At 36.4% G+C, this 21,730-nt stretch overlaps 6 protein-coding genes, 1 long non-coding RNA gene and 1 other non-coding gene across 8 annotated transcripts; 2 read left to right on the plus strand and 6 right to left on the minus strand.

The window, feature by feature from the left end:
• Positions 1-113: 113 nt before the first annotated feature.
• Positions 114-3,336, minus strand: LOC103835809 (protein FREE1). The gene is made up of 10 exons (XM_009111992.3): positions 2,412-3,336; positions 2,206-2,292; positions 1,994-2,125; positions 1,767-1,898; positions 1,612-1,677; positions 1,405-1,515; positions 1,147-1,239; positions 1,002-1,035; positions 842-909; positions 114-447 (listed from the first exon to the last, which is right to left on the minus strand). Exons 1-10 carry the CDS (start codon positions 3,270-3,272, stop codon positions 370-372), a joined length of 1,662 nt encoding a protein of 553 aa, XP_009110240.1. The 5' UTR covers positions 3,273-3,336; the 3' UTR covers positions 114-369.
• A 492-nt stretch (positions 3,337-3,828) lies between these two features.
• Positions 3,829-5,468, minus strand: LOC103835810 (rac-like GTP-binding protein ARAC4). The gene is made up of 7 exons (XM_009111993.3): positions 5,160-5,468; positions 4,973-5,060; positions 4,761-4,870; positions 4,608-4,671; positions 4,473-4,537; positions 4,327-4,392; positions 3,829-4,250 (listed from the first exon to the last, which is right to left on the minus strand). Exons 1-7 carry the CDS (start codon positions 5,256-5,258, stop codon positions 4,152-4,154), a joined length of 591 nt encoding a protein of 196 aa, XP_009110241.1. The 5' UTR covers positions 5,259-5,468; the 3' UTR covers positions 3,829-4,151.
• Positions 5,469-6,270: 802 nt separating this feature from the next.
• On the minus strand, positions 6,271-10,136 carry LOC103835811 (synaptotagmin-2). Its single transcript, XM_033277519.1, has 11 exons — positions 8,923-10,136; positions 8,774-8,824; positions 8,562-8,685; positions 8,346-8,464; positions 8,167-8,268; positions 8,007-8,081; positions 7,811-7,887; positions 7,486-7,732; positions 7,052-7,402; positions 6,834-6,965; positions 6,271-6,747 (listed from the first exon to the last, which is right to left on the minus strand). Exons 1-11 carry the CDS (start codon positions 9,100-9,102, stop codon positions 6,616-6,618), a joined length of 1,590 nt encoding a protein of 529 aa, XP_033133410.1. The 5' UTR covers positions 9,103-10,136; the 3' UTR covers positions 6,271-6,615.
• An 8-nt stretch (positions 10,137-10,144) lies between these two features.
• Positions 10,145-12,094, plus strand: LOC103835812. Its single transcript, XM_009111995.3, has one exon. The coding sequence runs from the start codon at positions 11,290-11,292 to the stop codon at positions 11,860-11,862; it is 573 nt and encodes a 190-aa protein (XP_009110243.1). The 5' UTR covers positions 10,145-11,289; the 3' UTR covers positions 11,863-12,094.
• Positions 12,095-12,479: 385 nt separating this feature from the next.
• TRNAL-CAA lies at positions 12,480-12,563 on the plus strand. Its single transcript has one exon. It is a non-coding gene; the product is annotated as a tRNA-Leu (tRNA).
• A 2,076-nt stretch (positions 12,564-14,639) lies between these two features.
• Positions 14,640-16,642, minus strand: LOC103835813. The gene is made up of 2 exons (XR_626737.3): positions 16,058-16,642; positions 14,640-15,596 (listed from the first exon to the last, which is right to left on the minus strand). It is a non-coding gene; the product is annotated as an uncharacterized LOC103835813 (long non-coding RNA).
• Positions 16,643-17,459: 817 nt separating this feature from the next.
• LOC103835814 (ferredoxin--NADP reductase, leaf isozyme 2, chloroplastic) lies at positions 17,460-19,648 on the minus strand. The gene is made up of 9 exons (XM_009111996.3): positions 19,380-19,648; positions 18,971-19,220; positions 18,740-18,873; positions 18,584-18,662; positions 18,416-18,507; positions 18,261-18,338; positions 18,111-18,173; positions 17,773-18,007; positions 17,460-17,678 (listed from the first exon to the last, which is right to left on the minus strand). The coding sequence occupies exons 1-9, from the start codon at positions 19,482-19,484 to the stop codon at positions 17,611-17,613; spliced, it is 1,104 nt and encodes a 367-aa protein (XP_009110244.1). The 5' UTR covers positions 19,485-19,648; the 3' UTR covers positions 17,460-17,610.
• A 190-nt stretch (positions 19,649-19,838) lies between these two features.
• On the minus strand, positions 19,839-21,544 carry LOC103835816. The gene is made up of 5 exons (XM_009111997.3): positions 21,178-21,544; positions 20,985-21,096; positions 20,846-20,910; positions 20,289-20,771; positions 19,839-20,203 (listed from the first exon to the last, which is right to left on the minus strand). Exons 1-5 carry the CDS (start codon positions 21,376-21,378, stop codon positions 20,072-20,074), a joined length of 993 nt encoding a protein of 330 aa, XP_009110245.1. The 5' UTR covers positions 21,379-21,544; the 3' UTR covers positions 19,839-20,071.
• Between the last annotated feature and the right edge of the window lie 186 nt (positions 21,545-21,730).

The raw sequence follows: 21,730 nt of genomic DNA on the forward strand, positions 1-21,730 counted from the left end.
CAAGTTCCAGATGTGTCCATAATTTTCAAGATTATACTATAAACTGATTTGTAGTGAATCGCAGAAATTCATTTATAATCATGAAATGTTTTATTGAGCAGTGCTCATTCACATGGACAATGAAATCATATATATAATATTAAAACTTTTGGAGCATGTCCATGATCAAAGACGTTGAAAGTAAAGACTGCTCTGTTCCATCACTCAAAAGACTTTCATATACACACAAAAGGGGGAAGCAACACCCACATGAGACACGACCAACAACTTATTTTTGGATATCAAACCCAATTCAGTAACCAAATGACCCAAATCTCATATGTTTAATTGGTAATATATGTCAAAGAGCAAAACAGGCGGGTAGGAAGATCAATGCGAGCTAACAAGGAAAGGGTTTTGGCAAACCCCGCACTCGATGGTCTCTGATCCTGAGGATGGAACCTGAACCTGCAAATTCAAACAGAAATGATCTCATAAGTGCACGCATGGTACCAGGAGAGACTACAAAAATCAAACTTCCAATCTGGCTCCAGTCTTAATTACATACACTTGGTTTAACCAATCGTTCAGATGATTAAGCGACAACCTACCCTAGCTGTAGGATACTAGAGCTAAGCATAGGCAACAACAGTGCTATCCTCACATTTATAAAATAAAGGAGTAGGAGGTAAGTCCTGCGGTTATGTCAAATGAAGGGATCTCATAGAAGCATGGTATGATTATCAACATTTACCAACCTATTCTATTTCAAAACGTGATTGCATCTATGAGGACTACTCTGTTTTCCTTGTTCTGGACCCGAAAATCATATAAGGAAAGATGGGTTATCAGAGAATCTAACCTGCAAGTGCACTGTGCATGTTGGACAGGCTACTTCCTTCATCCGCCTACCAGATCCTTCCCTCGAACCTGTTGAAAACCAGATGTACCATTCTCAGTAATCATAAATGACCAGAAACAACAAATCAATACCATGAAGTATATTAAACATAATGAATTACCAGATGAAGACTTGCGGTTTCTCTGCATTTCCTCCTGTGGAAAACAAATCCGCAGTCAGAAAACAAGTATATAGTTTTTTTCCGGATATCAACTCAATTCCCAAATCGTTTTAACTTAATAAAGAACCGGGGGAGATAAGCTCACCTGTAACTTCCTAGCGAGGTCTTCATGGCTTTGCAAACTCATGTTCCTGCTAGCAGATTCCTTGGCATTACTCAACCTCTGTGACACTTCTGCCTGCACATCAAGGGTCAGAATCATATAAGCAGCAACACTTTTTTAGCCTTTAGAGGCCTACCGCGACAAAAGAAAATTACTAGTACATTGTTCATGTTAAAGCTAGAATCAACACATTCTCATACGTCCACAAAACTTTATAAGGAAACTGAGAAGAGAGCATACCATACACCTATCGCAGACACGGACTTGGGGAGCATTCTCCTCTGCAGTGAGAGCAATCCTACCTTGAGTGCACTTGTCACAGAAGACATCACCACAGTTCCTGCAATGATGCTGAAAAAAAAAAAAAATACTTCATAAGTTTTTGCCAGTCTCCAGATATAACAAGAACTTAAATCCAGATTAAAATTATCAGGAGGGAAACAATACCCTTCGATTGAATGCACCGAAGTCTGACCCACACGATGTGCACTTTGAAACCGCTTCATCAGGGACCTGAAGCCAAATATAAAAGGAGTGAGAGCAATGACACCATAGCTAAGCACAGCGCAGCAGTTTATTTATACAAAAACGAAAAATCATACCCAATGATCTTTCTCCTCATTTACAGGCTTTATTTTGTTCATCCAATCACCCAATCCTTTCTTCTTCTCAGCAGACTGTTCGACCAGCTTGGCAGAGACAGGAGGCCTGCTACTTCCCCCAATCTCCTTGGCCTAAAACCCATCATCACAAAACAATATTAGATTAATGAAGAGAAAGCATGAAACCTAGGACTAGATGTTATAAAAACGCAGGCTTAAGAGAGAACCTGAAACATTGCAGCTGTGACAGTGTCCAAAAGGGTGTTGGTGGTGTAACTATTCGATTGCAGTCTGATACGTTTAGCTTCGAAGTCTACCGGAGTCTTAGACCAAAAAGCCAGAATAGACGAATCTAGTTTCTGATTGAAAGAAATAAAATATATAATCATGCAAATAGCAACATTAAAAAAAGGTATTAAGAGGGGAGTAGGTAAGGTACTTCGCATCTTGTGATGTTCTCGAGAGGATATATTCTCAAAGTCCGGCTACTACTTGGATCAAGCATACGGAGACCATCCAAACCAATCTGCCAACAACAAAAACAGACAACTCCAAATTACACAAAAAAGCTACAAACTTTGTAACTTCCTAACATTACCAACGAAGCAAAGCCGACAAAGGATTTGAAACTAAGGACATCATTACCTGACAAAGAACATCAGTAGTGGTCTGTCCGTAGGTTTCAGCCAACAACTTGACACGAAACTTCTGAACACCGCCCGAGGAATCTTCCTGGACATCAGCCTTGGGGACAGCTCTAGCGATCTTAGCGGATTTAGAGCCAGCAGAGGAGGAGGAATCAGAGACGCTGATGGGGCGTCCGTAATCGTCGAACAAGGTCGAGTTCGATGATTTGGGCGCTGTTCCACGAGACCCGTACGGCTCAACTTTGCCTCCTCCTGAATAAGGATAAACGCCATCTCCGTAGGATGAAGAATCTTCGAACGCTGGGTACCCTCCTCCTCCTCCTCCGCTGCCAGATCGTTTGCCGTATAGATCTGAGGCTGATGATTCGGATCTACCGTAATCGCCATAAGAAGGAGTTGAAGAGTAGGACGATGAGTAAGGCTGTTGCGGAGCATGAACCAGAGGATTAGGATTGGGTGCAGGTGCAGATGATGGAGGAGGATCAAAGGGTGGATAGTACATGGGAGGCGGCGATGTATAGGGAGGAGCAGAGGATCCGTAAGAGGATGGTGCGGGCGGGTGAATCGGGGGCGGTTGGTTCAAGGCGGAATAAGAATTAGGGTTTGTTGCCGGAGGAGGGAAGGAAGGAGGAGCTGAAGGAGGAGGGACATGTTCAGTGTTTTGAACCCCGTAAGGCGGTTGATAGTTCTGGGAGTAATCGCCGGCGCCGTAACCGCCGGTAAACGGTGGAGCCGACGCGTAGGTGTTTTGAGCAAGATCGGTGGGATTAGGAGAAGGATTAGGAGAAGGGTTAGGAAACTGAGGAGGGTACTGGTGATGATGATGGTAATAGGAATTGTAATCTCCTCCAGGTTGCATCTTTGATCTGTGAGAGGAGGAGGAAGCGTGGAGAAGATGAAAGATAGATCGGCTTTTTTTGGTGAGGAAAGGAGATTGTCTGTTTCGCGGACTACGTTAATCTTTTATAATAATACACGTGGCGTGGTAGGAGGCCGTTGATTTGTAGCTGGAGATTATTTTGACGCGCTTAGATACGCGGACAGATGATTCTCGCTGTTTTTCCTCTCTGTGCAACAAGTGCCTGCGAGGGAGGACAAAGACCCAGATTATTAACAATCAAATTGGGCTGTAAACTTAACTAAGCCCAATAATAAAGTCAGACTATATGAAAGTCGACTCTGCATTCTTTTGGATCAAGTGTTAGATGACGAAAGAATAATATAACATTGCATTCCGGGGGCCTACTGAATAGTCGATTGAACTAGTTTTTTCATTGCCATACACAGTTATGTTTTAGGTCCTTTGTCAGCTTTTTAGCCTATGCCTTAGCTTGTACAGTTCCACTGTTTGTAACATTCACAAGTAATAATAATAAAAATTGGTGTCCCTGTTTTTGACAGTAATCTTTAACAAACAGCTTTAACAAAAAGTTGCAATATTAATTAGATTCCATATGTGAATACATACATTGTCGAGAATGAAAGAGAAGAGAGATAGAGATTAGACTACATAGCATGAGTAGTACACACTGTCAACTCAAACGATTCACCAGAAAAGGAGTAAAAGACACAACAACACAGCTGAAACTATACAAAAAGCTACTCGAAATGTTCTCCCTTCACTGTCGGAATGGGTCACATATATTAAAATGGGGACGAATCAAATAGTTGCAATCATCAATCATTCTTCTTCTTTTTAGTTGGTTACCTAGTCTCTTTAGAGATGTTCTTTTTTAAATCACAAGAAGGCGCAACGGTTCTTGTTCTTTTTCTTCTTCTTCTGCTTTGGTGGCTGAAGCACCACTTTAATGGCTGCATCAAACACTGCCTTCACATTCTGCAGAATCCCAAAACGTCAGTCTCACAACAAGAATATATGCAAACAGTGAGAATCAAGACATTGTTTGTCGTACCTGCTGTGTCTTTGAACTACATTCAATGTACACCGCAGACCCAATCAGTTTCTTCAGCTCCTCTCCCTGCATCATCATTCATAACAACATCAAGAAAACTCGTAATCATGGCAAGACTAACCGTGTTACAAGATTACAACAAGTACCTGGTTTGTAGTGATGGGTACAGCACCAGGATGATCTATGAAGAATTGTTTGTCATCTCGAAGGTCTGCAAAATACATACAAAAGTTTAGTAAAATAAAAACAATATTAGCATGGTCAGGAAAGAGTTTGGTTACCAAGTTTTGTGCCAACGAGGATGATGGGAACACCAGGAGCATAGTGCCTCAGCTCAGGAATCCACTGAGAGAGAATAGGAGCAGAAGAATCAAAATTAGACTAATGTTTATTTCACGCTAATGTTTTGATTATATAAGAAAATAGGCAAAAACCTTTTTGGCGATATTCTCATAGCTAGCCTTGCTGATGAGAGAGAAGGCAAGAATGAAAACATCAGCGCCACGGTAACTCAGAGGTCGTAGCCTGTTGTAGTCTTCTTGTCCTGTTTTCAAACAAACAAAAGACTAATAAGTCAAGACACACCGAAAGAAAAAGAGTGTTTGAATGTTCAAAACCGGTTTAAAGAAGACAGATTATTATTAACCAGCTGTGTCCCACAAGCCAAGATTGACGGTGTTCCCATCTACAACCACATTAGCACTGAAGTTGTCGAAAACTGTTGGCACATAGTCCTGTCACACAATTTTACAGATCTTATGTTAAAAACTATCTTTGTACAAACCAAACTTAAAGCGAATATATTAAGATCAATTAAAAAAAAGGAAAATTACAGTGGGGAAAGTGTTGCTGGTGTAAGAGATCAGCATGCAGGTTTTTCCGACAGCACCATCTCCGACTGTAACACATTTTATGAACCTTGACGCGCTCATCTCCTCTGATGGATCGAAAAAAGTTTCCTCAGATCTTAGACATTCTGCTAATAACCAAAAAGCCTATTTCTCGCCAAAATCGAACTCGCAAGCACCAAGAAGTTGCAGAGGACCGGACCAAATTTTAAAATGGATGAGAGAGAGAGAGAGAGAGCGAGAGATTGATGACTTTGATGATGACTAAAGACAGAGTCGTTACATTACAACTATGTGCCAGCTAAGATGCATATATACTCTTCACTCCCCCTCCTACTTTATTAATATTTTTAATTTATTACTTTATTTATTCACCACTTGTTTTTGTGTTTTTATTTATTTTCATTTTCAAATTTTGAATATCTCTCTTTTTCTTTTCTTTTTTATGTCACGGGTTTTTGAATTTTTGAATAATACACAAAATGTCATGAATGTTTGTATTGCTATCTCTTCGTTTTATTTGTCTACGACAAGCGTACAAAAAGACATACGGGATAGATAGATAGACTTTGTATTATAGCTAAATATGGATATGCGATAATGGAAATCTATAATCATTGGATTTGGCAACTATCACCAAGAACGTGCCACTTAGTGTTACAGCACGATTCCTAACTATCAAACTCTTTTCTTTTTCTTTCTCAATTCCTTTAGGATTACGAAACATAGGCGACGAGAGTCCAAACTCCAAAGGGACGTGCCTAACTCTAACTAACTCAACCAATAACGATCCTCCATGTCACTGAATGTCCCATCATCAAATCATACTCACACCAGACAGTAGCTTCGTTGTTGAAAGAAACAACTCAAGAGGCAAATATAACAGCTCAAGAGGAGATTTGAATAAATAATTGCGGAATTAACCAAATATATATATATATATATAGAGGAGAAAGTGAGGAAGATATGAGCTAACCAAATCATTATATCTTGAGAAGTTAAGCTTAATACATCTGCCTGCCCTTCCTACCAACTATTCACCAACCATTAACCATCCCACTTTTCTTTATTAACTAACTCCATCTCAATTTTTTTTAATATTTATATAATAATCGTTATACTAATAACCATACTCTGCAAACCATTAACAAAAACATGAATTTGCAAAACTTAAACGTGATCGCTATTCTCATTTTTTCAATAAGCTTCAAGATAAATCAGAACGTTCATTGGCCAGGTAATTTTCATGATATTCATTTGAACTATGGTTAACATATGGTCCATTATGTTTATATAAGCCCATTATGCTTAAAATCAAATGATAGCAACAAGCAGCAAAACAATAGTTAATCTAGAGACTTTACGTACAGTGCAAGGAACTCGAAACCAAACAAGTGTTCTTTCTTGAACCCTAGGAGAAGAAACACCCAAACCTCTGGTCTCAAGAAGAAGTTCTCCACTGAAGCTCAATCTGAACCCGGCCATTCTTCGAATCAATCAGATGATACTTATCGTTGATTCTCCGATTACTCACCACATCAGCAAGATTAATCACTACGTACCCAAGAGCTTCCTGATAAGAGAAAACCACTCAATCAAGTTCTTGTTCTAGCTCAAAAATCAAAAGGGATTCAAAAACATCATGTCTTGTGTTTATACCTTAGACTGAATCAAGCCCATTCGTGAAGAAGTACTTATGACTTCAACATGAAGCTTATCGTTTATGGGAGGCTCATCTAACGGAAACTGAAAATCTTCATCCCATCTTGGCTCTCTGTTCTTCTTCACACGCTGCAAAATCAAACCAAAAATGTTTCAAAAAAACGCAAATGTTAATGTCTTTGATAACGAGTTTTAAAAGATTTTTTTTATTATACCTTTGTTTTACGCTCTTCTCCTCTAAACAGCAAACGAACGTAAGGATTAGTGTGGTATTTGCCTTCTAAATCTTCAGCTTCATGAACAATAACCACAAGCAACCCACCACCTGAAGGCGTTCCTTCTGGTGCTTTCTCTACCGCATTTGGATCGTCTAAGTTGTCTGGTATGTTATCTTCTTTAAAGGGTTTATACTCCACTTCCACCACGAGCTGTCCACGCGATTTCTCGCTAACTGGCTCGTTTGGTTCCATGGATTTCAACAGCTCGAGTGTAATGAGTTTTGGCTCCTCTGGAGTTAGGTCTTTAAGTGGAATCACATTCATTCCTATCTTATCATGTTTACCAACCTGAGGGCATTCAAATGAGTGGTTATTACCTAAAAATGTGAATCTTGGGACACAAGCCAGTTCAGAAAAGGATTTGTTGTTACCTGTTCCCAGTCATAAACAATGAGATGCAATACTTGGTTCTCTGGATCTTTGACAACTAAATCGAATTCTTCGTTCCATTCAGGGTTTAGATTGCTGTGTTTAACAACTGTCTTTTTACCAGGAACTCTGTCTCCAGAGAGTGTTAGTTTCACATAAGGGTCTGATCCACCGAGAAAGTCTTTCTTCTTGAGCTTTATTGCTTTTATGACGTTCACGTTAAGCAATCCAACAGGCTTCTTCATTGCACTGCACGTCATGAAACTCAATATTTATCAGTTAATAGTAGTAGAAGTGAGACTTTAAGTAGGAAACAACAAAACTTACGTAGAAGGATCCATTATCTGTACACACAAAGTCTTTGGCCATAGGTACATGTTTGCAACCTGATCTTTAATGAGTTCCTACAAGTTTTTAGAGAGTTTAGTATCAACAAATAACATTTTTGAATGTTCAAAAAAAAAAAACAAATAACATTTTGGCAGGTGGGAAAGGCGATAATACAGCTTTGGAAGCGTCATACCTGGACAAATCCGTACAAGCCAGGGATTGCCATTACATCTGCACCTAGTAGCTTCAGTCCAAAATCTACTTGTGGCTGCACAAAAAAATCACATTCTAGACTATATGTCTGTGTGTGTAAGGTGCTATGTATAATATTTTGATCCTTTTTAGATTTAGACCTTATCCATAAGGGAGACAAATATGTTGGCAAAACAAGGGAAGGATGGAACCAATGGTTTCAGAGTAATCCTTGGTGTAGCATAGACTTGCAAATCAACCACCTGATGGTACAATCTTGAAAGTAATAAAGAAAAGAATGGAGAGGCCTTTCTTGGAGATGTAATGATCAAAAACATACCTGGACAGTGACTTTTAACCCAAATGCTTTAGCTGCAACAAGTATATTGGGATTCCCAGCCCACTTTACTGACAACTCCATGATTAGCTCTTTGTCATCAGTTGCATAAACTTTCATTCCTGCAATGAGAGTGAGAATCAAAACATATAAAAATGGAAGAAGAAGAAGAAGAAGAAGCTGAACAATGTGTATTTATGGGTGTTGATAAGAAGAAACCTTGGAAAGTTGGTGGTAGTGAACCCAAAGTGAGCATTTCAAATTCAACTGAATCTATTTTGTAGTTTGGAATTTGTTCAGCAATAATTGGTTTTGCAATAGACTTTGCCATATTAGAAATAGCCTGAAAACGTTATAAGATACATTGTTTATAGTAATTATAAGGAGTCATGAATGCAAAAACATGAAAGCTAAGAAGAAGAAGACTTTACCTTGTCTAGATAAGGCCACATATAGCCAATGAGCTTGTTAAGCCAGTCAATCTTCAGAGAGAACAACAGAGAGACTTTGTTACAAATAATTAGACCAAATATATATTACTCATATATACATTTAACTAAGAGGAAGTTGAGAAACATACACGATCAAAATCTGGATTTTTCACCCACAAAGGTATTTCAGGGAACATTTTTGCTATAGCTTCTGAATCTAACTCCATCAATGGCTTTATCTCAGGATCCTGATCAGTGATAAACAATTTTATAAATAAATAAATAGAAAACAATAAGAACGTTTCTTTATGATCCAATAAGAACATCATGCATGCATGCAAAAAATTGTTAGTATAATAGATGTACTAAACAAACAAAAAAAGAGTGATTAATTAAACCAAAGAGTTGAGAAGAAGATTAGAAGATGCCTGAACATCGGTAGATTGGTGATAGATGAACAAGTAGTAACCGATCAAGATTCCGATCGTCGTTCCGAATCCGAAACCAATCGTACCCAATATTGTGCTGATTATTCCCATATCTCATTCAAAATCCAAATCTTCTGGAGATAAAAAAAGAAAGAAACTCTTTACTTAAAACTACAACAAAATGAAATCGAAAAAGAGGAGATCACATTGATGGAGGGGGTATTATAGTGTTAATAAATAATATTGATTTAGCTGTGCATTTACGTTATAAAAGTGAAATCACAAAAAAAAAAACACAGACACATTACTATTTTTCTTCACTTGAGAGAAATTAATCACAGAAGAAACTTTCAAGAGCGTTATGTACGGAGTCTCCCTGTAACGTCCATTTGTTTGGCTGGACTTTACAGTTTCAGTGGAATCGATCGACAAATAAGGATTTTTGCTGTCCATTTTATCATACCTTTGCTTCAACTTCTCGTTTCCCATTTTCTTGCTTAATCTATATATTTATGTGTAATATTTTTTCTTTTCTTGTCTACTATACTGCTTGTTTGTTTAGAATTTATCCTTGTTATACGTCAGCAATTTAAACAAATGTTAATATGGTATGTAACTTATGTCCATAGAGATTTGATCTAAAGCTCCAAAAAATTTATTAATTAAAGAAATTTTGCATCTATAATACGAATGAACAAACCTTCTTAATTTACTATTAAACTACCCCATACCTCTGGTTAATACCAGGTTTGAGTGCTTGAACTTTTATGGTGTAGGAACTGTTAAAAGCATATCAACTCTTCATGGACCAAAGCTTCATATATCAATCTTTAAAGTTTGTGAAAAATCTTTTTTTTTTCTACTTTTTTTTGTCAACATCTTTTTTTCTTCTTATATATATGATCTATTGATAAGTCGTGACTAAAATTGCCGACCACTGAAGAATTTTCATATACTAGACAATTATAGTTAGTTAAATTCCAACTTTAAAATATATTTTGTAATGTTAGCGGTCATCAGCAGTGAATTTTCCCTTTTCTAATGGAAAGAAAATTCCATCGTTAAAGATTCAATACTGCGGATTGGCTCAAACGTTAAAATGGTAACATTAAGAAAATTGCAATGTGGTGATACATAGTACGTAGGATTATTAATTAGTTTATTCGATTTCTAGGCTCAGTCGTTCGAATAGTAACACATCATTTGCATTTCAATTAAAGATTGTAAATATGTTTTAAATTGATATTTACGCAATAGATAATATCCATTCTTTCTATTATAATGTCCACCATATATAAAACAACTACTCGATATAATCTTTCTTGGTATTATTTTTATTGCAGGCACATGCAAACGATGCATGAAGACCGACCAATCCTATTCTAGAGAAACCTCACAACAACAATGAATGGTTGGTGTGATGCGACGTGAGGTCATCAAGGAAGAAAGTCACCGACGTGTATGGTCAAGATCTACCTAAAGCAAATCCTACCCGTGTTAGACGGCTCAGATTCTCTCAACGGCTATTGTAATACTTATTTCATGATCCAACAGTTCACATTAACTCGGCGGTGACCGTCCTACAATGTTTCCCGGGACTTGTGTTGTATTGCGCGAGTGCAATGTAAACTTGAAGGCTATACCATAAAACAAATAAACAAAATAATTAGTGTAAAACAAATAAATAATTAGAAAAATTAAATTCTATATTAAACAAAATAATACACATTATTATTGGTGGTTTCGTTTATAAAAGGAAGCAGCAGTGCCAGTTCCTAGCAAAAGGTTATAGGGTTCTTTAGAGTGAGCGATAGTACATTTTTTTGGTGTAATCGAGAGTATATTTTCATCAAACGATCTCTAGGATCTTGTAATGGAAGTTTAAATATTAACATGTTTTAGAAACTTTCTTTTTCTCCATTTTTATCAACTTATAGGGCTTTCGATCGTAATATTTGGTAGATCGTTGCCATTAAACCGCATATACACAAGTATTATCTTTCTCTGATCTCCCTTGTTTTTCTTGTGCGATATCTTCTTAAAAATCATCTTCTCGTCTTTGTTTTATTATTTTCGAAATATTAATCGATGGAAACAATATCTATGAACCATTCACCGGGTAAACAAGTTTCGGGCTTGAGACCATTCAAGAACCCTAGAAGGAGGAGTTCTCGTGGTAAGCCTTCACGTTCCGGCGGAAGTTTGGCTCCACCGATCAATCCAACGTTTTCTTGGGGATCTTCACCAGCGTATCCTCCTCCTTACTACTCGCAGCCTCCTCTTCAACGTCTCAACAGCTCTTCTCTCTCTCCTCAACAAGTCAGCAGCTCTCAACCACGAGTCAGGAGCTCCACTATCCCGCGAGCTCAGGCAAGAGGTACAATGTTTGAAACACTGCAGAAGAAAGTAGAGTACATTGAAACTGTACCGGGACTAGCTAGAACCGGTTCGGTTCCGGTCCGGTCTAACCACCCGCGTGATTTCCCGAAAGGATTTGATGGTTATCCCGGTCCAGCGATCATGTTACTATCTCCTCCGCCGAGTAGTTTGCCCATACCTAGGTTTGCGATCAAACCGAAGCATCGTTGCAACGCAGAAGCTGCCGGGAAAGTGAATGACGTAGCCGCCGATAACATACGGCCAGCTTTACAGCTCCGGTGAAAGTGGTGCTACGTTAACGTTGACGATATTACAAATAATATCATCCCATATGAGACTTATGGTCTTGGGTCTCTGTCTTGTTTTTAAAGTGATAGAACTCTCTCCTTTTGTGTGATTTGCTAAGCCGTAACTTTTTTAAAGGCTCCGCGAGCACAAAGTAGCCTTGCTAGAATATATTTTCTTGTTTTGTGTTTCCTCTTTTTATCAATACTAATAATAAAGTTTCTGTTGAGTATAAGAGCATAAACTTATAAAAGCAATACACAAGGTTTTGATTATGACATTGAATACTTCAAGAGTTCCAAACATAAATGTCGGAAACATAACATAAAGTTTTGATGATGACACTGGATATTGTAAAACTTTAGTGAACCTATATTTGTCCACAACTGGGGCAAGTATAAATGTATAATACGTTGTTTGTCCTTTGTCTGATGATCCTGTCTATACGTATATAAGAAAAGTAAAGGCGAAAACATTATTTGACTTGAAAGAGAAGACAAAGTTGAAACACAAACCTTCATATGTAACATAAACAATTTAACATCATTGGTCACTAATAACACAATGGTGGCAAATGCAAAATATATTATTACTAGAAGATACTGACCAAAGATGTCAGGATGGCCGAGTGGTCTAAGGCGCCAGACTCAAGTTCTGGTCTTCGAAAGAGGGCGTGGGTTCAAATCCCACTTCTGACATTTTTTTATTTATTTTTTTTCTTAAACTAACCAAATGGTGTGGGCTTTCAAAATGAAAATAAGTATGCCCATCAGTTCTTCACTACAACATACACGTGGATGGAGAGCCATAGGATTGATTTTTTTTTTTTTTATCAGTCCCCATCTCATTGTGGAAAGTGCTCTAATTTACCCCAGTTACAAAAATTCTATTCTAACTGCCCCATCTATTTTCTCACTAACCCCTCTCTTTCTTCCTTCCCTTCTTGCCCTTTCTTTCTTTATTATTTTTTTCTTTTTTGATTTATTTATTTTCAAATATTGCGGGACCTACCATTACTCTTTCTTTTTCTCTTTTTCTTTTTTTTTTCCGTGAATCCCAGATTATTTTATCTGTTGACCAAACAATATTTTCAGATTCTCTTTTTTCTTTCGAGTGGATCCCAGATTTTTTTTCCCAAATCCCTTTAATTTTTTTTAAATTTTTCAATGATTAATAATATAGCTAAAAATTATGAGAAAAAAATGTTTATCCAAAAATAATATTTTATAAATAACTAAATAAAAAAAATTATTAAAATAATATTTTTCATATTGAAAATAAACAATTAATTTCAAAAATATTTATATAAATTATTTCAAAAAGTGAAAATTTAATAAAATATATATCTAAATAAAATTTTAATCAACAAATAATTTTAAAAATAAACTTAATAAAATATTTATATAAATTTGAGTTGCATTAAATATTTCAAAAATAAATAATTTAATGAAACATGAATTTCAATTATATTTTAATCAGAAATTAAATTAAAAATAAATTTAATAAAATATTTATTTAAATTATTTTCCTTAATTAAGCTTTGTATATATTTTATATAGCCTTCTAATTTAAAATAAGATATTTCATAGTTTTACTATTTATATTTGTAATTAAATTAACAATCTGTATAAATTATAAATAATATTCTCATTGTTTCATAAAAGGTAATTTTGACACTTTTTCTTGTTATGTAAAGAGTATCATTTAAGATTCCAATTTAGCTATATCTATTTTTACTTTAATATTATTTACACCATGCTTTGATTTTATAAATATATTTGTCTTAAATTTGTTTAATTTTTGATTTTTGATTAGATAGATGTATTTATTGAAAACATTAATGCATTTAAATCATTTTTAAACTTTGTGAAAAATATCAAAATTACATTCTATGAGTGAAACATATTACTAGTATTTACTGGTTCGACTATGTACCAAAGATCTAGAACAACATAGATTCACTAAATGGTCAACTAATCATAATTTTGTTTTTCTAGAGAATTCTATGGCCTCTCCTATGACAATCATATGTTTTGACTACAAAAACGAAAATGATGTTTAAGGACTATTTTGTATATTTATGCTTATTTGCACTTTTTTTAACCAAAATAATACATTCAGTGGTGGGAATAACATCCTCGTGGTCAGTTAAAAAAAATTAAATCAATGAAAATGAAAATTTCTAAAAATTACTGGAATTACTAGTACTACTAATATGAACTACTATGTACTATTGTGAACTACCTTAAAATACTTTGAATTACTATGTATTATGCATGTTTATAAAAACTTTAATTTTTGTCTTATTTTTTATTTTTGGAACATATATATCATATATTACGTGATAATATGTTCATATATGTGTTTATTTGTCAAATTAGACATAAGATACTCTTAATTTCTCTAGTTGATAGAAAAAATTTCATTTCCATAGAAAATATCCTTATACTTCCATACTAATGTTTTGATGGGAATGTCATAATGAGATGAATAACAAAAAATCTGTTTTTTTGAAACTTCTTTTTGGCAATGTGTTATATACAATCTAAAACTGTCTAAACACATTGGTATTACTAATAAATTTGATTTTTTGATATTGTATTACTAAAAAATATTGTCTTTTGCAAAAGTATTACTATGAAGAAGAAAATATTACTACTACCTTGTGTACTACTAAGTGTAAATATTCAAATATGTATTATTTCTTTTTTAACACGTTTTAGATATATATTTTTTGTTGAAATTTTTTGTTGAATTTTTTTGACACGCTTTAGACAAATTCATTTTTTTTTTGTTTTCTTAGTGATAATATATTTTATACATTATAGAAATGTTTAATAGTTTTTCAAACATGTGTTGAATATGTTTCATAGAAATGTTTTAGTAGTTTTTTTATTTTTTGATCAAACAAAAAATAGCTTTTATTTATCTTAATTATACCTAATAAAGTTAGTAGTACAACTCTTCCTCCAAAAAAAACTCTAAAATCTTGTAATAGTCAATGATTATACATATCTTAGAGCTTAGACAGCTTCGTTGAACAATGTCATCTTTTATGTTGCTTACTTCCTCATCTGTCACACCACTTAGTTGCAACTTGCAAGTGACAGAAAATGCATCTGGTTACTGGCTCAGGTAAGGCCTTATTAACCTCTCGTATTTTAGGCTTATTCTTTAACACAATAATCTCAACGAGGAATTGGCTGACGTAAGGCCTTATTATCCTCTTGTATTCGCCTCTGTTTTGCATATGACAAAGAAAAATGATTCTCGAGTGGTGATTATTATGCTTATTTCCTCCCCTCATTGATCTAACAATCACTGAATCACATGAAAAAACAGAACACAAAAAAAAAAAAAACAGAACACAATTGAAAGTTATTACAACAAACAGATAACACAACAATTTTAGACACATAAGCTTAAACCATTCATAAGAGAGTGAATAACATAAAGTCTTAAATCTTTCATAATTAGAACAAATCGTAATTTACCTAATCAGTATCAATTAACAGCAGGATCAGAACCCAAAAATGACCAATCAACACTGCTGATGATCTGAATGAAGAGAGTGCAGAGGAAGAGTGGAAAGAAGACGCAGCGGTAGAGAGCAATGGGGTGCTCTCTGAAGCTAGTGGCTTGCCATTGCTAGTTTTTTTTGTCCTGTTTGCACACTGGACAGAAAGTTCTCCATGAGGTTAACCACAAGTCAACACACACAACATGAAACTCTGCAAACATAAACACACAACATTACTGAAACAATACTTGCTTCTAAGTTCTAACACATCATTCTACATGGGAAACTCTTCTCGAAATCTATGCTGATCATGTCTTAACTACTTGGCGAACTGAGCGGAAAAGACCACCAAAACTATAAAAGCATGTAGCCACAATTCAATACAACGTGTTCATTATCCTCCTGAACTTTCCAAATTGCGTTTACCAAACTTGATATAAAACCATAATCTTTAACCCCTCCAACTTTAATCGTGTTGCTAGAGTTTAAACAAAATCCCTTAAGAGATTGAAACCAACAAATGGAAGAAGAATCAACCAAGAAAACAACATTCAATTGAAAGGCATCCCATACTTGAAGCAGGGAATCATCTACAAAGTACTGAGCTTTCCAAAGCGATTTATTGGCACAAAGCTAAATAACAATAGAAAATCCAAGTAAAGAAAGACTTACGCAATGTCACACGGCTTGGCTTCAGGGGCAGCGACGACCATTCCTTGGAGCTCCTGCCTTAACACAACTTGGCAGCCAACACGTGAGTGCTTGTTCAGGACCCGAGATCTCAACTTACGCTTCAGCACGTACTCCTCGTCGTACGTACGTACGTACGCGTAGAGAGCTTCTCGAGCCATTCCTCTGCGATCTGAACTTCACATTTCGCTGAGCGAGCGTCGATATCCTCCAACCGATGCGACGCCGGATCGATCAGACCAGTGTAGATGAGCACGCGAAGGAGTCTGAATCGATCAGACCAGTTCATCGTCAGAAAAAAATTCTGAGATCGAAGTATCTAAGCAGGAAGACGACGACAGACCAAGGAGAAAATAATTTTAGAGTTTGTTTTTTTTAAGAAAAAAAATTAATTCAATATGGGTGGGTGACCCGAAGTTTGGTGTGGTTGGGTCAGTAATTATACTGATTCATTAAGGGTTATTGAGTCTTTAACCACATTTCGGCTTTGAAAAAAAATAGAAAAGAAAATCAATTTTAAGATGGGGCATATAAGAATTTTTGTAAGAGGTAGTAGGGTATAATAGAATAAAGTCCTCTCATTGTCCTAGCCTCCTAGGATTGGTTATCTACCATTAGGGGTGGACACTTTACCCGATATCCGAAGTGGCACCCGAACCCGATCCGAAAAAACCGAACCGAAATCCGAACCAAAGTAGCAAAATACCCGAACGGGTATTGAATAAGGAGAGATTGGATACCCGAACCCGAACGGATAATACCCGAACCCGAATGGATATCCGAATATAACCGAACATATGTATAATTAACCTTATGTTTCTAGTTTATATCTCTCATTTTATATAAAATATTTATATTGATACTACACATAATTTAAGTTCATATAATATACATACAATTACGGAAAAATGATTTGCTACTCACTTAAAATGCATGTCAAGTTTTTTATTTCAAAAATTAACAAAAAGTTATATCCAAAATTAAAAAAAATAACTAAATTAGTGCCTTTTTAGTTTTAAAATGTTATGTCCAAATCTATTAACCATTCAATCTATTAAAATTAAAAAATTAGTTAACTAAAAGTTATATTTTTAAATACAATAAACTTGAGAAATGAAAATTTTAATTTTTTTTTTCAAAATCTAAATATCCGAACCCGATCCGAAATAACCGAATCCGAACTAAAAATATCCGAACCCGATCCGAAGTACAGAAATACCCGAACGGGTTCTAGACCTCTATACCGAAATACCCGAAAATCCGAAATACCCGATCCGAACCCGAACGGGTACCCGAACGCCCACCCCTACCATAATATACAGATTGCTGTCAGTCAATTGAGGACAACTCTCCCTATCAATGTAACTCTTATATCAGAGCAAAATACAGGCAATGAAATAATGATAAAAGACTAATGAAAAACCATTTTCTTTAGTATGATATATATCTAAAACATAGCTTTATCGTCAAATTACAGAAACTTGGATGCGAAAATTACACTTGTTTCTCCACTATACTTGCCACTGAATGTTAAATCAGTAGACTTCAACGTTCCATTGCTCTGCCTTCTTCAACTGCTTCTTATAATCAAACCAGTCAATACCTAAACCATCACCAAACAAAACATCACAAAAGTTATTAACAATGCACAGGAGGTTTCAAGATTTAAGAGTGTTCTCTCTTTTTTTTTGTCTTACCGTCATTAGCAGCTAATGAGACCATAATGTCATCAATTCCTTTCTCCATGCCCTTGAGCCCACACATGTAGACAAACGTGTTGTCTTTCTTCAACAACTCCCATAACTCTGGTGCGTACTGCGCCATTCTGGTCTGGATATACATTTTCTCTCCTTTATCGTTAGTTTCTTCTCTGCTTATAGCGTAATCAACCCTGAAATTCTCAGGTGCCTTTGCTTTCATCTTATCAAACTCCTGCAAATATTCAATAACAAAGGGAGGGAGGTTGATTTGTTTTTTTTTTCAATAGAAAGAAACTAAAAAGGGAACCAGAAGAAGAGTTAAAGTGTGTATGTGCCTCTGTGTAGAGCAATGAACTAGTGGTTGGTACGCCCAAGAACAGCCACGCTAAGCCATTAAACTGCATCACAATCATTGCAAAGACGTTAAGATTTTTGTTGTATTTTGTTCATAATCAAATATCTTATTGTCTAGAGCATTCACTTGCCTTGTAGTCATCATGTTTCTCGAAGAACATCTTCCACAAGAAAGACCTGAAAGGAGCTATTCCTGTCCCTGTGGCAAGCTGTGGTCGCCCATCAAGAAGAACAAAGGTTTTAGATCAAGACATAAGAACTTATAGAGGTTTAAAGGTAGAGAGACCATAATGACAGTGGCGTTCGGATCCTTAGGCATAAGCATTTCTTTCCCTACAGGACCAGTGAGCTTAACATCACTCCCTGGTTTCAAGTCACCTGCAAAGCAAAAAAAAAAGAAATGAAATCTCCAAACTCTGATAGATGAAAAGAAGTTATTTTCAGTGGCACTTACACAAGAAATTTGAGCAAACTCCTTTAACAACCTCTCCTGCATCATTAGTGTAAACAAGTCTTTTCACACACAAAGAAACCTGCAACAAACCTGTTCACTTAGCTAACCAAACAGAACATATCACATTCATTGTTGACAAGAGAAATAGTCTATTACGGTTTCAGAGTTGCCGAGGTCTCCAAGAGCGCTGCTTGCAATGGAGTAAAGCCTGACCTTGTGAGGCTTCCCATTCTTGTCAATCCCATCTGCAATCACACCAACAGATTGGCCTTCTCTGTAAGGTATTTCACCTATCAATACAACACTACATGGATCACAACCAAGATATGAAGAATCATACAAGTTATGAAGTAGGAGACAAGTAAAATGGAATGATGATCCAAAAACCTTGATGGCTGAAAACCATGTGCCAGGTCTCTCCAGGGGCATCATCAGCTGTGATCTTGGTGTTGAGAAGGACTTTGCCTGTGTAAGGCTCTTTTGGTCTGTACTTGTTGGTAATCACACCTTCCTCGTTCTTCTTTGACTCTTTCTCTACTTTCTTCACAGCAGGAGGAGTATCTGTTGTGACTTCGGCTCTTACCGAAAACACTCTTCTGCTTGTCGCTACATTGTTGCTTTTGTAGGAAAAACCACCCTACACAACACAACAACAACAACAACAAAACAAGAGAGATACCTAATCAAGATCCCATCAAAATACCAGATGAAACTCAAGACATTGATCTTCCAAAAGAAGTTCCAAACTTCACTACACTCAATCATTATCCTGTAGTGAGAAGAGTTAAAACAATACCTTACCAAACCTGATCCTTTCAGGAGCAATGGCACAGCTTGTAGCTGGAAGAGAAGAAGATTTTGAAGATGTGAGAGAGACAGCAGCATTCAAAGCAGTCGCCATTGCAGAGGAAATGAAATGAAACTGGGATAAAATATCAAGGGAGTATAAAAAGGAATCAGAAGGAGAAAAGATAAGAGAAGAGGATTACAAGACAATTTTTGTGTGTTTGGGTGGATGAGGTTTGATTTGAAGTAGAAGAAGAGAGTATCTTCTTTGATCAAACTTGTGGTTACGGTTTACTTGACTAGAACCAGCTTACATATCCTTTTGTCGTTTTTTCCTTTTAAATATCTTATGTGTATATAAAGTGTACATAGATCAAGAGAATCATATAAAATCACATGTGAAATGAATATTCACGAATGAGAGCAAGAGTAAAAACAACTGATCTAGGGTCAGAAACAGAACAGGAGATTAGACTAACAAAATCACAACTCTTCAATTGAATCCACTTGAAATCTTTGTTACATTACAATGCTTGAAACCTCACAAATAATACATAAAAAGTGAGTAACAGCTGCTAGATGCAATCTAATGCTAAGGTTCCTATCTAAATAAGGTGAAGAACTATATAAGCTAATATACATCAGAGGGATGATCCTAAATACAGAGATAGATTAACTTGCAATCCCCTAAATCTAACACAATCAGCCAATAACTCCAGAAGGTGGAGACTTTAACTTGGGAAGCCTAAACGTGGAAGTAAACAGCTTTGGGATCACTGAAACTGTGGCTGGCGTGGTCTTGTTCTCTCGTTTCCTCTTTGCGCTTTTAATTTCCTGAAATCAAAGATTCAAAAAATGATAAGCTGCTTGAAAATAAACCAAGACACAAACGCATACTAAAGTAAAGATTCACAACTACCTCCTGATTAGGTGTTGATGCAGCTAGCTTCTCTTTCTTAGTAGATACGGTGTTACTATTGTTACCTTTGTCACGAGTTGTGCATCTAGTTAAAACAGGTGTAAAGCTACGAGACTTCTTCAGAGACTCTCGTTCCCGCGAGAGCTTTGAGATCTCCTCATCTCTCTTCCTAGAATCCATTTCCATCTCAGCAACCTTAGCCTTTAAGCTTGAGATAACCTCATCTTTCTCTTGATTAGATGACTGAAGCTGCTCTTGAAAAGATAAAAGACTCGCTATTTTGGAATTCGCTTGAGAAATCTCGTCTTCTCTCTTCTTCAACTTATCAGTAAACCCGCTCTCGATACATTTGAGCTGACTCCAAACAAACCCATTCTCTCGTGAGAGATCAGATACTTCACGTTTCTTCTCCGAAGCGAGCTTCTCATACTCAAGCTTCAGTTTTCTCATCTCAGCTTCCAATGAGCTGCTGCCACTTTCCTTCTGCGTATCAGAAAAGGAAGAAAGCTTTTAGTTAAGAGATTCCACAACAACAAAAGATTCAAACTTTGACTTACATTTGTATTGAGAGTGAGGAAATCAAACCAAGCCTTGAAGTCATCTCTCTCGTCCACTGTCTGTTCTGAAGTAAAAAGAACGAAACTTTGATAAGAAAGGAGCCAACTTTGAATTCAATTTAACCAAATCTTCACTCACCTAGCTTCAAATTGCAAAGAGAATGATCCCTTTCCTTAAATCCAGACAAGAGATTGCATTTAGCGGTCTCAAAGAACTGCATCATCTCCATCGTTTCAACTTCCCTATTCATCTGAACAGACATTGAGAGCGTGAAGCCCTTAAAAACCCTAACTTTTTAGCCGAAACAAAGGAGAAGGGGGTTGGTTCTTACAAGAGAGAGCTGTTCCTCGTGGTTACGAGCATCAGAGATCCAGTTCTCGTGTTGAGATTTGAGCTTATCTTCGAGGACCTTCCTGTCTTTAAGGAGAGATTCGACCTCGTCTTGTTTCGTCTGAAGAATCTTTACCAAAGTCTTGAAGAGTTTGTCCCAGCTTTTTCGATCCGTAGAATCTCCAGAAGATTTCTTACCCATCCTGCAATAAAAAACAAAGTTCCAATTCCAATCCAAGAAGCAACAGTCGCAGAAGAGTTAGAGAGAGAGAGAGAGAGGAAAAAATGAGAGTTCCAATTCCGATTCGAAGAAGCAAAAGTCGCAAAAGAGTTAGAGAGAGAGAGTTAGGTTTGAGGGAGAGAGATATTTAGACCGTTGAGTGTATTTGTAGTTTAATTTACAGCTACACGCGCTCTCTAATGGGCCCTCTTAATTGGGCCTCGGTTCAGACATGATATGGGGATATGACATTTGAATTTAGCCATGGGCATTCGGTTCGGTCTTTCGATTTTTCGATTTTTTAGGCATCATTAACCCGGAATTCTTAGCCGGG

Source organism: Brassica rapa, chromosome A08, assembly GCF_000309985.2.
Source record: "Brassica rapa cultivar Chiifu-401-42 chromosome A08, CAAS_Brap_v3.01, whole genome shotgun sequence".
Lineage (NCBI taxonomy): Eukaryota > Viridiplantae > Streptophyta > Magnoliopsida > Brassicales > Brassicaceae > Brassica > Brassica rapa.